This window comes from Lytechinus variegatus, chromosome 9, assembly GCF_018143015.1.
Source record: "Lytechinus variegatus isolate NC3 chromosome 9, Lvar_3.0, whole genome shotgun sequence".
Classification (NCBI taxonomy): Eukaryota; Metazoa; Echinodermata; class Echinoidea; order Temnopleuroida; family Toxopneustidae; genus Lytechinus; species Lytechinus variegatus.
In genome coordinates, this window is record NC_054748.1 from 21016601 (window position 1) to 21031586 (window position 14986).

A 14986-nucleotide genomic window follows, 5' to 3' on the forward strand; every position below is an offset into this window, starting at 1 on the left:
CTTCCCATAGATCGAGTTGGATGTTGAATCAAACATTGCATTGAATGACTCTATGTTACTATATTACAGACGCTTATCATAATCATAACTTCTTATTTCCAAATCATTTCTTTTCATAAATTGAGTGCATCAGAGTTGGGGAATCTGAATATTTGTAGTGAACAGATAATTTGATAACATCATCGTTACCGCTCTTTTATCATCTCCTACGAATTCACCTGTTCAGAGTCATTGCATTGGTATAGAAAATCTATCACCTTCCAAACCTCGACTTTCAGCAATAGCAACGATAAGTTGACGGTGGTAGACTATTTTCTTTTGGCGAGAACAATAAAGAGATTGTTGATGTCCATTTTTGCCATCTAACTTCTCGAAGTCTCTTTAACTCTCGACTCTTTGGTCACAGTTCAATTACACTCAAAGTTGCTCTGCCTGTGTGACGTCGAACTAATGGTTTCAATGTGATGCAAATGACGTTACAATGACGCTACAGTGACGCTCGATTTAGAGGTTGATCGTCTCTTTGGTTTAAGAATAAGCGCCTATCATCCCCATGGCAAAATTGTGCTCCTTGGCCTTCAACCGCAGCGCGGCGATGCTATTACTGCGTCGGTCCGTCTCCACGTGTTCCACACCACCGGAGCCCATCATAGGAGAGTGTCCCGGTAACGACGTCGGTATACTTGGCGAGGTCTGACCGGAGTAGAGTCCCGCCGCTGCCGCTGCAGCCGCGGCGGCCGACGGCGACTGGCCGTGCGCGGTTGCGCCCGCGTTGTGCGGTTGGTTGGACATCGCCTTGAAGCCGAAGTCTGACGTCATTGAGTGCATGCCCATGTAGCTTGGCATGGTGGTTGTGGGGGCCATGCACGATGAGGTGAGTTGTGTCGCCGCGGCTTGCCCGGCCCAGTTCTGCATGGGGTTGGTGGTGGAGTTGAGCGATTGTAGCCCAGCTCCGAAGTTTCCTAACTGGCTAGTGTTCCATGCTGATGAACCAGTCATCTGAATTTAAGGAAAGGGGGAGAAACAATAATAATGAAACAATCGATTTATAACTCGAGTTATTGACAACTACAAAAACTACTAATTATTGGTGCGAATTTCTTGATCTAGAAACCTCTTTGAAGAATCAAGGGGGATCCACACTTTACAAGCTTTGCTTTTTAGTGGATCCCCTCATTTCCATTTATGCTCTATATTATACTGTTTTTTCTGTTTTACGAAGTAAGAATGCCCTATAAAATTGTACTTGATTTGTATTGCTTTAAATTACTTTGTATTATGTTTTGAATGGAAATGAAATAAAGATTTGAATTGAATTGAATTGAAAATAAATCATTGCTCATTCTATTTCAAATCATTAGTTTACTAAAGGGAAGGGGTGGTGAGTTTCAAATAGGCTCCTGTACAAAGATTGAGCATTAATTTTAATACACATTATTAAAATATCATATAATTACAATGTAAAGAGATAAAAGAGTTTCTTCTCATCGTTCATTGTTGTCAAATTATGAGCTTTATCGGAAAACAAGAATTTCTGCAAGCATTCGTAATTATTTTGTTCCTTTGCACTTTATGGATGGTGAGTTAACATGTATTCTGCACAACAATCATATATTTTATCATATATTCTTCGACAAAATAGCTTATCCTGCAATATATAAAACAAGGACATGAAGTTACATGAGAATGTACAGAAAAGGATCTTGCCCCTTATTTCCTCTCTTATTCATCCGTTTTATCCTACATTTACCGGTATTTGCTCATCTAATTCAATTAAATAAAAAGAACCCAGGACATAAAGGACATGGGGGGTAACAGAGCATTCTCTACTGCTGCACCCCGTCTCTGGAACTCACTTCCCCACACTGTTCAAATCTCATCCTCTCTTCAGTCATTCCAAACAAACATGAAAACCTATCATGTCTTATAATTTCTCTTAATACTATTATCAACTCCATCTCCCTAAAGGAATTGCATTACACTCTAAAAAAAAAGTTTACCAAATATTGGGTAGCCCTATATGGGAACATGCATGTTTGCTGGGTTTATCTCTATGGCAAAACAATATCAATTACGTTGTAACTTTTACGCAATATTGCGTTGAAATTTAGCCTTAAAAAACATGCATTCTGCCCAAAATGGAGGGAAAATCACCCGGCAGACATGCATGTTCCCTTACTACCCAAAATGGATTTTTTTTTTACTCGAGTCTTTTTTAGTGTAAAATTTTAAACACTCCTGGTGGGTGTTTCATAAAGCAGTTCGTACGATAAGAGCGATTTTCAGAACGGCTGGTGATCCTTTCTTGTGGTAAACGGTATATTCATTGGCCATGGTTTAACGCGTAAGAAAGGATGACCAGTCGTTCTTAAAGTCGCTCTTTAAGAACAGCTCTATATGAAACGGCCCCTGTATTATTTGACAAACTTACATTCATCGTGCTGTAAGCATCTGGTCTGGGTGCTATAGGCATCTCATATGGGGTTCCTGTGGCCATAGCTCTCATTGTATTGAACTGACTGAATCTCTCTCGCTTCCTCCATTTGGCTCGACGGTTCTGAAACCATACCTGGAATTAAAAAAAATAATAGAAGAAAGTGAAATAATTACAAGTTTAAATGAGCTATGGCATTACTTGAAGCCTAAATCTTATAATAATACACTGTAAAAACTGCGGTGTTAAAACTGACACCAACTGGTGTCAATAGAGGACCACACCCTGAGGTGTTAAAATTACACCCTAGAGATTAAACATAACACCAAAGAGTGTAACTGTTACAACAAAAGGTGTTGTAATAACACTACACCTATAGGTGTAAAACTAACACCACCAATTTAACACCGGTGTAAAATAACTGGTGTGGTCCTCTATGTACACCAGTTAAAACCACAGTTTTTGCTGTGTATATGCAATTTATAAGGCGCCATATCAATCTAAGGCGCACAGGTGAAGGGAGGGGGGGGGGGGGGGTGAAGAAAACACAATATTTGTCATTATTCTAACTCATTACTTTAGACTTAAACGAATGTGCTTGCAATAAAAAGGTAATTATAATTATTTAGGATATTATAGTGCTTCATCGGATACATTTTGCATCAAAATTACTCTTGATCCGCAGTAGAAAATGAATGCATAAGTAATTAATTTGATTAATGAATTAATGACTTCATAAAGATATATGGCGGGACTATGCAAACGAGTATGCAAATAGATATGAACTCTGATACACTATCAATCAACTCCATACAAATCAAGAAATTGCCACGCAAATGATAAAAAAATGAAATGAATTCAAGAAAATAGTCCTTTGGCTTTGGTATGCCAGACTGTAAGAATAGCAAGGCATATACGCTCCATTCATAGGGTTATTCATATGCCCCATACAATATTTCATTCAATTAAGATATCGTTTCATAGAGCCAGCTGTTTCCTCCTTTACCATCAAATACCACACACTGGACCTAGTTTGTCATAACATTCCCTAACGAGCAATATACAGCGTGTTAACTAGATTTCATTCCGATCCCATCTTACAAAAATAATAAATCTCTTTCAATCGCTTTCTATTCAAAGATCACCCAATCAAAGAGAGAAAGAGAGAGAGGGATTGTCGTACTTTTCTCTCTTATGTGCCCCAGAGTGCATAACCCCTTGAAGTAATTGTAATTTCTGTACGAATTTGGGGTCTTTTGAGGAATGCGAGTTGGTGGAGTTGAAAACGCGCGGGGACAGGGGGTTTCGATGCGAAACTACCCGCCTGGGTTTCCCGCAGAGGTGGATTCGCCGCCTCGCTTCAAAGCCGGTGACGCGATTGGTAGTGACAGCGGGGTCAGGCTGGGTGACCCGCCAGTCCGCGCCGGGCTGGGTAACCCGAGTCTGTGCCGGTGAACTGTCATGCCGCGCAGTGCCAAGCTGCATGCGGCGTGGAGGCGAACTCGAGAGATCAACAAACATCAAATGAACATGTACTTTGTAGAGTCAAGCCATACATCATGATAACTGATATGTTTCCAAACATTCGAAGGGTTCCCATCTCAAATTGTTTTTCCCCTCCATTTAATACAATATTTTCTTTCTCCCTTTCTCTTCTTTCAAGCTGACACGACCGCCCGCGATTCTTACGGAATGGGACAAGCTTTCGAATATTGAACTTTCTTTTGTTTATAACAGTGAAAACATAACCCTGTTTGAATAAACTATGAAGTGGTTAAATCATTGCAATTTTACAATATCGAGTATTATATACATCCTACTTCAAGAATACCATCCCCAAAAAAGTGATACATTTTCCAACTATAAATTTTAGAAAAGAAATTCAAAGGATAAATTTATCTTTATTTAAATTGGATGAACCTATAAAAGGAATAATTGTGTAGGCATACTTTATCACCGTAACCAGGGCAACACAGAAGATGATGCATTTAGGCTGAAAAGAAGGAGTATGCGATTAATAGTGGTTGTTGAAGATGATGTTGGTAATGATGATGGTGGTGATGCTGATGATGGTGATGGTGGTGATGATGGTAATGATGATGGTCATGACGAGGATGATGATCATGATCATGGTGATGATGATGATGATGATGGTGATGATGATGGTCATGACGAGGATGATGATCATGGTGATGATGATGGCGATGATGATGGTGATGATGATGGTGATGATGATGGTGATGATGATGGTGATGATGATGATGGCGATGATGATGGTGATGATGGTGATGATGATGATGATGGTGGTGGTGATGATGATGATGATGATGGTGATGATGATGGTAAGATGATGGTGATTATGGTGATGATGATAATGATGGCGATGATGATGATGATGATGATGGTGATGATGATGATGGTGATGATGATGGTGAAGATGATGGTGATTATGGTGATGATCATGATCATGATCATGGTGATGATGATGATGGTGATGATGATGATGGTGATGATGATGGTCATGACGAGGATGATGATCATGGTGATGATGATGGCGATGATGATGGTGATGATGATGGTGATGATGATGGTGATGATGATGATGGCGATGATGATGGTGATGATGGTGATGATGATGATGATGATGATGATGATGGCGATGGTGGTGGTGATGATGGTGATGGTGATGATGATGGTGATGATGATGGTGAAGATGATGGTGATTATGGTGATGATGATAATGATGGCGATGATGATGATGATGGTGATGATGATGATGATGATGATGATGATGACAAGGATGATGGTCATTATGATGGTGATGATGATGATGGTCATGACGAGGATGATGATCATGATCATTGTGATGATGATGATGGCGATGATGATGATGATGGCGATGATGATGGTGGTGGTGATGATGATAATGGTGGTGGTGATTGATCAAGGTGATGTTGACGATGTTGATGATGATCATGATGATGATAATGACGGTTGTGACGATGACAGTGACGATGATAACGATTATTTTGATGATGATTGATTGCTGCCAAGATCGTGATGATGATAATGAAAAGGAGGAGAAGGACGGTGACAATTAATGGTGGTGATTATAATAATCATCATCAAAATTATTGCGTTATACTTTATTACCTCAAAATCAACATGATCAAAACTTGCTTTTGTTATCTGTCGCAACATTATGACAACTTGACATTCAAATAAAAGAAATGAAAGTCATTTAAAAATTTTTTAGATTAAACATCCACCTTCATGTGGCTCATAACCTCATCCCCCAGTTGTTATTTACAGCGAGACATAAATGTAACAGGTGAGGATGGCGATGACAAACGGTTGAGTTTTAACGACAAGACTCGGGGGAGGCTAGGCCCGATTAAAAGCTTGTTTTCAAAAAATGACCACGAAATTTTGTTTTTAAAAATGATATTTCAGGCCATTGAACTCTATTTGTTCACAGGCGTCATAAATTGTATAGGTTGTCATATTTTCTCGAACGGGATGCATTTAATTTTGGAAACCTAAGAACATACTATTATATTGGGTTTATCCATGGAAATTCGAAGAGAGAGAGACAACAAAAATGGTGCTCGCCGATAGGGGTCGCTAGACCACTTTCGACACAGACCTGGAACTGTTGTCACTCATCAATAATTAAAAATTATTGTCTTGTTAAGCCAGAAATGTTCCAATCATTATTTCAATCTACAAAGCCTACAATTTCAAGTAACTGCCCGAGTCATAATATAAACCACTGTTATTCTGTGGAGGAGATGCAAGAAAAAAAAAGTTTTAAAAATAACGTCACTTCCGAAAGAAAGGGGGATATGAGACGAGTATTAAGAACAGGAATTCAATACGATTATGAAATAACAAGTAAATACGATTTTATGTGAATACAAGAAAAACCAAAGGGACAAACATGCTCTCTAAATCACAGAACCAAGTTGTTATTAATTTAATTTACGTAATACCACAGTCTTAGCCATCAAACCACTGCATTCTTACAAGCAATCAAGTTTCTTTATTCATCACATTTATCTTTCATTAAACCTTCCATCAACCTTTCCGCTATTCACGACATCACCTCACTACTGGTAGATTTCATCACCCCTCACTTCACCTGGGGAATTCCCCGTCCATCTTCAAAATAATGACGTCACCACGTAATCTCGGACTTTGGGTAAGCCAACATTCAATAACTGTCAATGCGAACAATAAATGTTCAGAAAATATAATAATCTCTACTCGGCCCTACATGGCAATATGATGATGATGTTGATAATAGTGATAACAACAACAAACACAATAACAACAACTATAATAATATTAACAACAATAATAATATTATTATTAATACAAATACCACTTCTACTACTACTACTACTATTAATAATAATCATAATTATAGTAATACATTTTGCTCTTAATTCTTTTTTAGTATTATCATACAAAATGACACTAATTTTATCATCATAAATACACAGTAAAAAAAACAAATTGTTTAAACCTATCACTCTAACAAGTTGTTTGGAATTGTTTATAACTTTAAAACTTGTTCAAAAATATTAAACAGTAGTTTAAAAAGTTCAAACAGTTGTTTAAAAAGTTTGAACTGTTGTTTAAAAAGTTTAAACAATAGTTATTAGAGTGATGGGCTGTAAAGTGCTTAAAAAGTTAAACAGCCTTTAGTTTAGGCCTAAATTATTATTACAGACAAGACAAAAAGTGTGCGTGTTTTTGTGGATGAAAGTGATATAATATATGACAAATATGACAACAGAAAATATAGGCCTGCAACTTTGCAGGCCGAGTAAAAATCTGAACAAAACATGACGAAATTATATTCAACCAAATTCAAGGGTCCACGATCAGACCACTGTAAATCTGGGTTAACACTTGACTCTGTGCCACTGTCCTTGGCTTTTTTTTCTCGATGAAAACAGAAGGATTTCGTTATTATTCCGCGTCGATTTAGATCAAAAGTGGTCTGCAATTCTGAAAGGGCGAAGGGGGTCAAAATAGGGTCAATGATTGCATAGGGATGCCGAAAAAAAACCCAGATCATATTGATGAAACTGAAATGAAAATCTGATGGTTCGAATCAAGTTCGAATATCCTAGATTTCATTTTCCTCCAATATATCCAGGGCCCCATCTTACAAAGAGTTTCAATTGATTCAATCAATCGTAACTCTATGGAAATCCATCAGTGTCATAATTTTTTCCAACGAAAAAGTTTGCACAATGTCCATTGTATGCAAAGAGAAGCGCAGTGAATTTTCAAGAAAATAATGAATGCATGAATATACATCATAGCTAGAAAATAATTTGAACAAACATGCATATAGATGTTGACGTTGCTGGCCATCCATAGTTGCGATTGATCGGATCAATCGTAACTCTTTGAAAAACGGGGCCCAGATTTCATTTTCATCCAATGTATCAAGATGTGTGAGAGGTGCCGAATTTTTTTTTTGAAACTCGAGTTGCCTTTCCAACCCATTCAAAAACCGTCCTTTTCTATTAAATGATTCAAGTCATATTATTATGAATGTAGTCTAGGAGGCATGTAAGCGAACTTTAAACAAGTGGAATGCCAGTTAATAACGTTGCGAGGGAGCGGAGCGACCGGACGGTTGGGGGAAGGGAATCCCTCTCTATTCCTTCCAAACCAAACCATGCTAACTATATAGGAAGAACCTGTTTGTGATGATACGGGAGAATGTCGGAAAACCTGACTTCAATTTACTCACGCCCTTGACCGGAACGTGTTGCACTTTTTGGGGTCCAAACCAGGATTCCTCGGCTTGCGAACGTGGCTCCCCCTTCATACCGAAGTCATTGCCATATCGCTATCGCAGACACACGGTTGGGGTATTGTATCTATCCAGCTTATAGGCCTATATTTATATTAAAACAACTTGTACATTCCAATGCCATTGTCCCATAATGGATCAGACCCCCCCCAAAAAAAAAAAAATCACAGTTCCTGAACATTCTTACTGTCTCTGATTTTACGTACCTTAATAAACCTATGTTTTCGGTCAATCTTCGAAATCGATTCTTTCTTCTAGTTTTTGTTTACATAGCGTGAGAGTCTTGTGAAAGACTTAATATGAATTCCCTCCCAATATGTGCACCAGTTCCTTTAATTCAATGACAAAATTACAAATAAGCTCCAAATACATGAAATATCACCTGGCAGACCTACTCAGCACCCAATAAATGTGTTTCCTTATTTTCAAAAGCTGAAGGAAAGCTTTCAATCATGTAAAATAATTCCAACTATCTTTTTATCAGATACCAACAAATGAAGAAACAAAATTAGCAAATAAATGAATGAAATAGGATTGCACGACATTTCTGCCTAGAAAATGAAGCACATGGCAACTTTCGAGATAAGATGACGAGAAAAGGTTCCAGTCTGTGTTTTGCCTCACCTCATGGGTATAAAATAAAACATTCAACTGTCAAGATAATGTGTTGCGCTGAGCACATGAATAGATAAGCATTGAGTATAGGAGATTGGGTGAACATTTCTCTTCTGGTAAATTACCTTCAATTTCGCGCGCTATTTGGTAAGGAAAACAGACAATTAACTCTTAGTTCATGGGTGCTTGCACCCACAAGTACTTCCTATTTCTAATCTGTCTATCATTTTAAAGTTGTCAGGAAGCAGAAAGCATGATAAAGTCATATTTGCCCACCGATTTCATCGACATTTTAACCACTTCACTCGGTCCTCAACGCGCCGCCGATGTAGGCGAGGAAGACGGTCGTTGTCTCCCCTAGCTCCCGAGGAATGTGCGCTGGAGTACGCTATTGCGCAGAATTCGTCCAGCACCTACGCAATAGCGTACTCCAGCGCTGGACGAATTCTGTGAAAGATCGCTTACGCAGTGGTGCTATTAACATATCTTTCGCTCTCAATTAACAATTTTCAAGTGACTTCCATTTTGCAGTTTGGAAGAGGAAAAACGGGGAATTTCAGAAAATACATTTTTTGATTGATCGTATCCATTTAGCTGATGTGGGTAATTGATGACCACTTCAAAGTAATGTGGTCATCTTCCACTGCTAAAATCAAGAGGACAAGGGTATTTTGATTGGGGGGGGGGGGCGACCTTAAAAAAAATTACGTTATAATTTTTTTTGTTCTCCAGTTGATAAATACTCTGGTTTCTTCCTTTTCCTTCGTCATTTTGTTCGTTGCCTCTTCTCACGTATCATCGCAACTGACACTGATGCAACGACTGCTAAAGCATGTGCGTATTAAAATGCATAGTAAATCAAACTTATATACACAGCCTGCGTTACTATGAAATTGCGATTGTACTTTGAGAATTTAACGATTATTCTAGAAACCTAAACAACAATATGAAACACTAAGCGATAAATATAAGAAACTGAAAATTGATGATTAAGTTTGTATCACTTTGTTTAAATTTTGTACAATACCTTATCAGTTATGTGTTTTGCGTTTTGGGAATATAATTTTAGTTGTATATGGATGACCATGGGATGAATGAAACGCAAAAGGGGCGGCATAATTAAGATAATTCTCACTTGTATGAAAAACAAGAAGTTGCAATACTCTATGATAAAAAAGATCAGTAAATACTTCTTAACAACATTTCAAAAGAAAGAAGAAATCAGAAAACTGCGTCATATATTAAGAGAATTTCTCGGATTTCTAGACACCACTCCATCTCGAATGTGACTCCTGTCCGCATCCCTGCATCAAGATACCATGGCAACGGTGGTATCCCCCGGCTAATTGCTTTGATTTCAGACGACTCAAGAGGATATCAAACCCATTAAACTATTAATCTAATGTCTAGTCTAAATAAAGCCATTACGTCCCTCTTCGTTCCAATTCTCTAATCACTCATCCACAAATGATCTATCAAGTTTCACTTTCCGTCTTTTTTTTGGAGGGGGGGGGGGTCCAAGTTCAAGTCTTCGGGACCTATGAATTTATCGCTTTTCAACCCAATATTACGGTTTATAAAATTAAAATGATATGAATGGTTTCCAATAAATTAATCATTATTTTTCATACTCGTTCTACACCCTCTATTTTTCAGAGCGCTAACACAGTTTTGAATTATCCATTTGTAATATGTATGTAAAAAAATATATATATCAAGAAAGAGGTCCATTGGATATTTCAATGCCTTAAAGAGTTACAGTGTAAAATTGGAAACAAACAACCATCATTTCTAGAAAATAGATACACGAAGAGGTAAAAAGAATACATCTATAAAAGGAAAAATACGGGGAGCAAAAGAAAAAAGAGAGAAAAACGAAGGAAAATATAGTTCTATCAACCCCAGCAACAATTAACAAAGGAGTACTAATGATAATAAAACAATGGTCAAAACAAAATGTACTTAATATCAATATAGAAAAACTTGACACATAATCATGATAATTATAAAACAAAATGTACGGTCAATGAAATAGAAAATGTTTCTTATCGGCGATCAAAACAGAATAGGCCTAACCAGACACAGTCCACGCGTAAACATCGCAACTTTACACGCGCTGTCGGTCTCTGTATCTTGTCTTAATTAATCATGCTTATTACTAATTAGCAAGCGTCACTTCAACTAATTGGAGTCGCGCGCTCGGGGACAATACCCAATTAGGGTCGGAAGGGCAGAGATTCCTTCCGTTTATTCTTAGCCCTAAGAGGGGTGCCGGAAACGGCTAAGGGGGCAAACATGCACCCATATCCGCCCCATGGAGATAACCACACCCTTGCCGAAAGTATAACAACAAATACAATAGCAACATCATAGACAACAGCATCAACATCATCGTATCGATCACCATCATCATCATCATCCTCATCCTCATCATCCTCCTCATCATCATCATCAGCATCATCATTATCATCATCGTCGTCATCAGCATCATCATCATCGTCATCATCATCATCACCATCATCACCATCATCAGCATCATCACCATCATCACCATCATCATCATCATCATCTTCATCATCATCATCTCCATCAATATAATTATCATCACCATCATCATCAATATAATTATCATCACCATCACTAATGACTATGATCACGAACATCATGATGATCAACATCATCATCACCACCACCACCGAAGTCACCGCCATTCTCCTCAATAATGTATTGTAAACATCGTCATTCTTGTATTTCGGATAAATAATGTTGACTCATCTAAGGTTTAAGAAGAGAATTTCATAATCATATCCACAATATGACAACGCGTGGTAATTATGTAATTATTATTATTGCATTAAGGTGAAAATTACGTTTATATTGTAAAAAAAAAATTTGGTATGAAATCAGTCAAGTACGTTTTTCCCCACAAAACTTCGGACAAATCAATTAATAGCTCAACCAAATACAACCTAATAGTTTCGAGTATTTATCGCTGGTACAGTAAAGAACATCATGCCTGCTCGAAGACCTTCCTTGCAAAAGAATGACCGGGTCAGGAGAGACAGACTACGTGCATAGATATGGGGATCAAAGACCTAATCAAACGAGTAATTAGTGCACGTACTGTCTTAAAGATTGTTACGCGAAATCTACCATGTAAAAATTCAATAAACAGAAAAAAGGATGGGACGATAGCGATCTTGATAAACCAATCGAGACACGTGCCTTGAACGAGGCTAATCCACGTTGCCTGAAAAACAAAACATCCTACGAACGATAAGGCTGTTGACTTGGCTTTCGAGGGAGATAACCGCTGATAACTGCCACTTTTCTGGATGAATTTATCAACAAAAAATATGCGTTCCATGTTTGGGCTGTTTCCTGTTTTCATCACCCCCTCTTTTCGGTCTGTTTTCAAGGTGACGAATTCATTTTCATTCTTTTGTAAAAGAGTATTTCATTCTTATCGTGGGTTTGGTACAGGAGAAATTGCATTCTTTATTTTTTTAAGCACTGTAAGCCCAAAGATTTATTCTAATCGGTCACTTGTAGTCGCTGATTATGGTCTAAATGTAAAATATTTTAGTAATAGCCCCTTTTTGAAGGAAAAATGCTGCCTTGTAACGAATGCAAATCTGGTTTATCTTTCAAAGAAGCAGTATTATCCATTTTAATTTTATGGTAATTCGAATACTGTCTGATACGGAAAACACCCTTTTTTCAAATTCCATGCCCATCTTTCACCTTAAATTCCCCACCTTTTTCTTAAGTTTAAATCTCTCCGTTTATCATTTAAAATAAAATTAGAGGAGCAATTATTCTACCACCCCGTAGAGCTCTCAAGTAACTATGGTAACGGCTGTCTGTCCAGACTCATTTATTATTAGTGGATCCCCTCATTTCCATTTATGCTCTATATATTATATTGTTTTTTGTTGTTGTTTTGTTTTACGAAGTAAGAATGCCCTTCTGTAAAATTGTACTTGATTTGTATTACTTTATATTACTTTGTATTATGTTTGGTTCGGAAATGAAATAGAGAATTAAATTGAATGAAAATTATTTTGGAGGTTTTAAAATACATATACATCGCTACAACAGGGATTGCATATCCCTGGCTACAACAGCAAAACCCCAGGATGAACGCTGGATACTCCGGCTTGTATTCTGAACTCAGATTTAAAGGACAAGTCCACCCCAACAAAAACTTGATTTGAATAAAAAGAGAAAAATTCAACAAGCATAACACTGAAAATTTCATCAAAATCGGATGTAAAATAAGAAAGTTATGACATTTTAAAGTTTCGCTTCATTTCACAAAATAGTTATATGCATATCTCAGTTGGTATGCAAATGAGGGAACTGATGACATCACTCACTCACTATTTCTTTTTTTTTTATTATATGAAATGTGAAATATTTTGATTTTCTCGTCATTGTCATGCGAAATGAAGTTCCATTCCTCGCTGAGCAAGTGGAATTACATTATTTTAACATTTTGTGGTTCAGGCAAGGAGGTCCTAATTGTCAAATTCGTAAAAATTGAAATATTGTATAATTCAAACAATAAAAATCAAAAGAAATAATGACATCATCGACTCTCACATTTGGATGTAAGTGGCTCGTTCATATAACTATTTTGTTGAAAATAAGCAAAACCTTTGAAATGTCATCACTTTCTTATTTTACATCCTATTTTGATGAAATTTTCAGCATTGTGCTTGTCTGATTTTCCTCTATTGATTCAAATCAACATTTTTCTGAGGTGGACTTGACCTTTAAGAGCAACTTTGAGAACGGCTGGTGATCCTTTCTTGTGGTAAATGATATTCACCATTGGTGATTATCTAGCGCGTATCCACCTGGTATAAAGTTGTATGAAATCCATATGTGGATAGCCAAATGTAATACAAATCTCAAACACCAGAGATTCAAATTCGACAACACATTTGGTGCTCAATTCATTCAAAAGTGTTTAGGAATTATCACTAATATAGTCAACTTCGCAGTATCAACGGGTGAAGAAAAAGTAAAGATTTCGGGTGTATCAATGTTCATAAGAATTTTGAATTTTTGGCTTCTCATAATTTCAGCTCTGATTTAGACCCATTAGACCCGTATTCTGAACTCATGTTGATTGCGTTTTAACTCAAGTAAGATAACCAACTGTGAAACTTAGCTCAAAGAGCAAGATTCAAATTAAACCACACATTTGATGCTCAATTCTTTCAAAATTGTTAACTTCATAATATCAAAGCGTGAAAAACAACAAATTAACGATTACAGGCGCACTAGTGATAGCAACAATTTTTATATTTTTGGCTTCTCATAATCCTCGTCAAACGGACTTCAGAAATATGGGTCTCTGTTTTTGTTTTCCTAAGTTCCACACATTGCATTGCGTGTAGACCCCGTCTCGTATCACTGGCTGGCCCTATGACATAGCTCTCTTACTCACCCTCCCGTATTTAATAAAATTCGCACGATTTCCGTCAACTTTGGGGCTAAATTTGCGCTTATATCCCATCGAGACACCGAACTGTCATACCATATCAACCAACCCATGTCTTTGCAGTATTTTTTCGTCGTTGAACTCCACTAATTCTGCATATTCAAGAATAGTACAGAATGATGAGCAAAAGTGCGAGTTTAAAGTGTTGTCCAAACTGCATGTTAACTCCTTTAAAGTGATTGGTTAACATTGGTTTGACTTTTTAAAAATCTGAGCAAGAAGGTCACACTTGTCACCTGTGTCTAGGATATGTTACAAAAATGAAGCCCAGAAAAAATTGCATTCGAAAATAATTATTTAGTGCTTCAAAAATTGAAGTATAAAGCGACCGGAAACACCATCTTAATTTCACCCCATACACTTATGTGTACTATTTAGGTGTCTATAAGACGCCTATTTACAAAATTGGGGTTTGCCTTGTAGTTTTAGCTTTTTATTCTCAATAATGGTTGTTTTCAGGGTTTATTAGTTCTAATACATGCACTGGTACACATGTTTCATCTTGGTTTGAGAATTTTTTTTAATCGGCTGCTCACAAAGTTAAACAATAACTTGAGTATGTCAATGTGCAAGAATGACAACAACAAAA

General features: G+C 37.2%; 1 protein-coding gene across 1 annotated transcript in view; it reads right to left on the minus strand.

The window, feature by feature from the left end:
* Positions 1 to 442: 442 nt before the first annotated feature.
* Positions 443 to 14986, minus strand: part of LOC121421339 — a 47662-nt gene continuing 33118 nt past the window's right edge. Inside the window, exons 4-5 of the mRNA XM_041616026.1 lie at positions 2432 to 2569; positions 443 to 999 (exon numbers count right to left, since the gene is read on the minus strand). Coding sequence (XP_041471960.1) covers positions 529 to 999; positions 2432 to 2569 — 609 coding nt within the window. The 3' untranslated portion in view covers positions 443 to 528. The remainder of the gene's footprint in view (positions 1000 to 2431; positions 2570 to 14986) is intronic.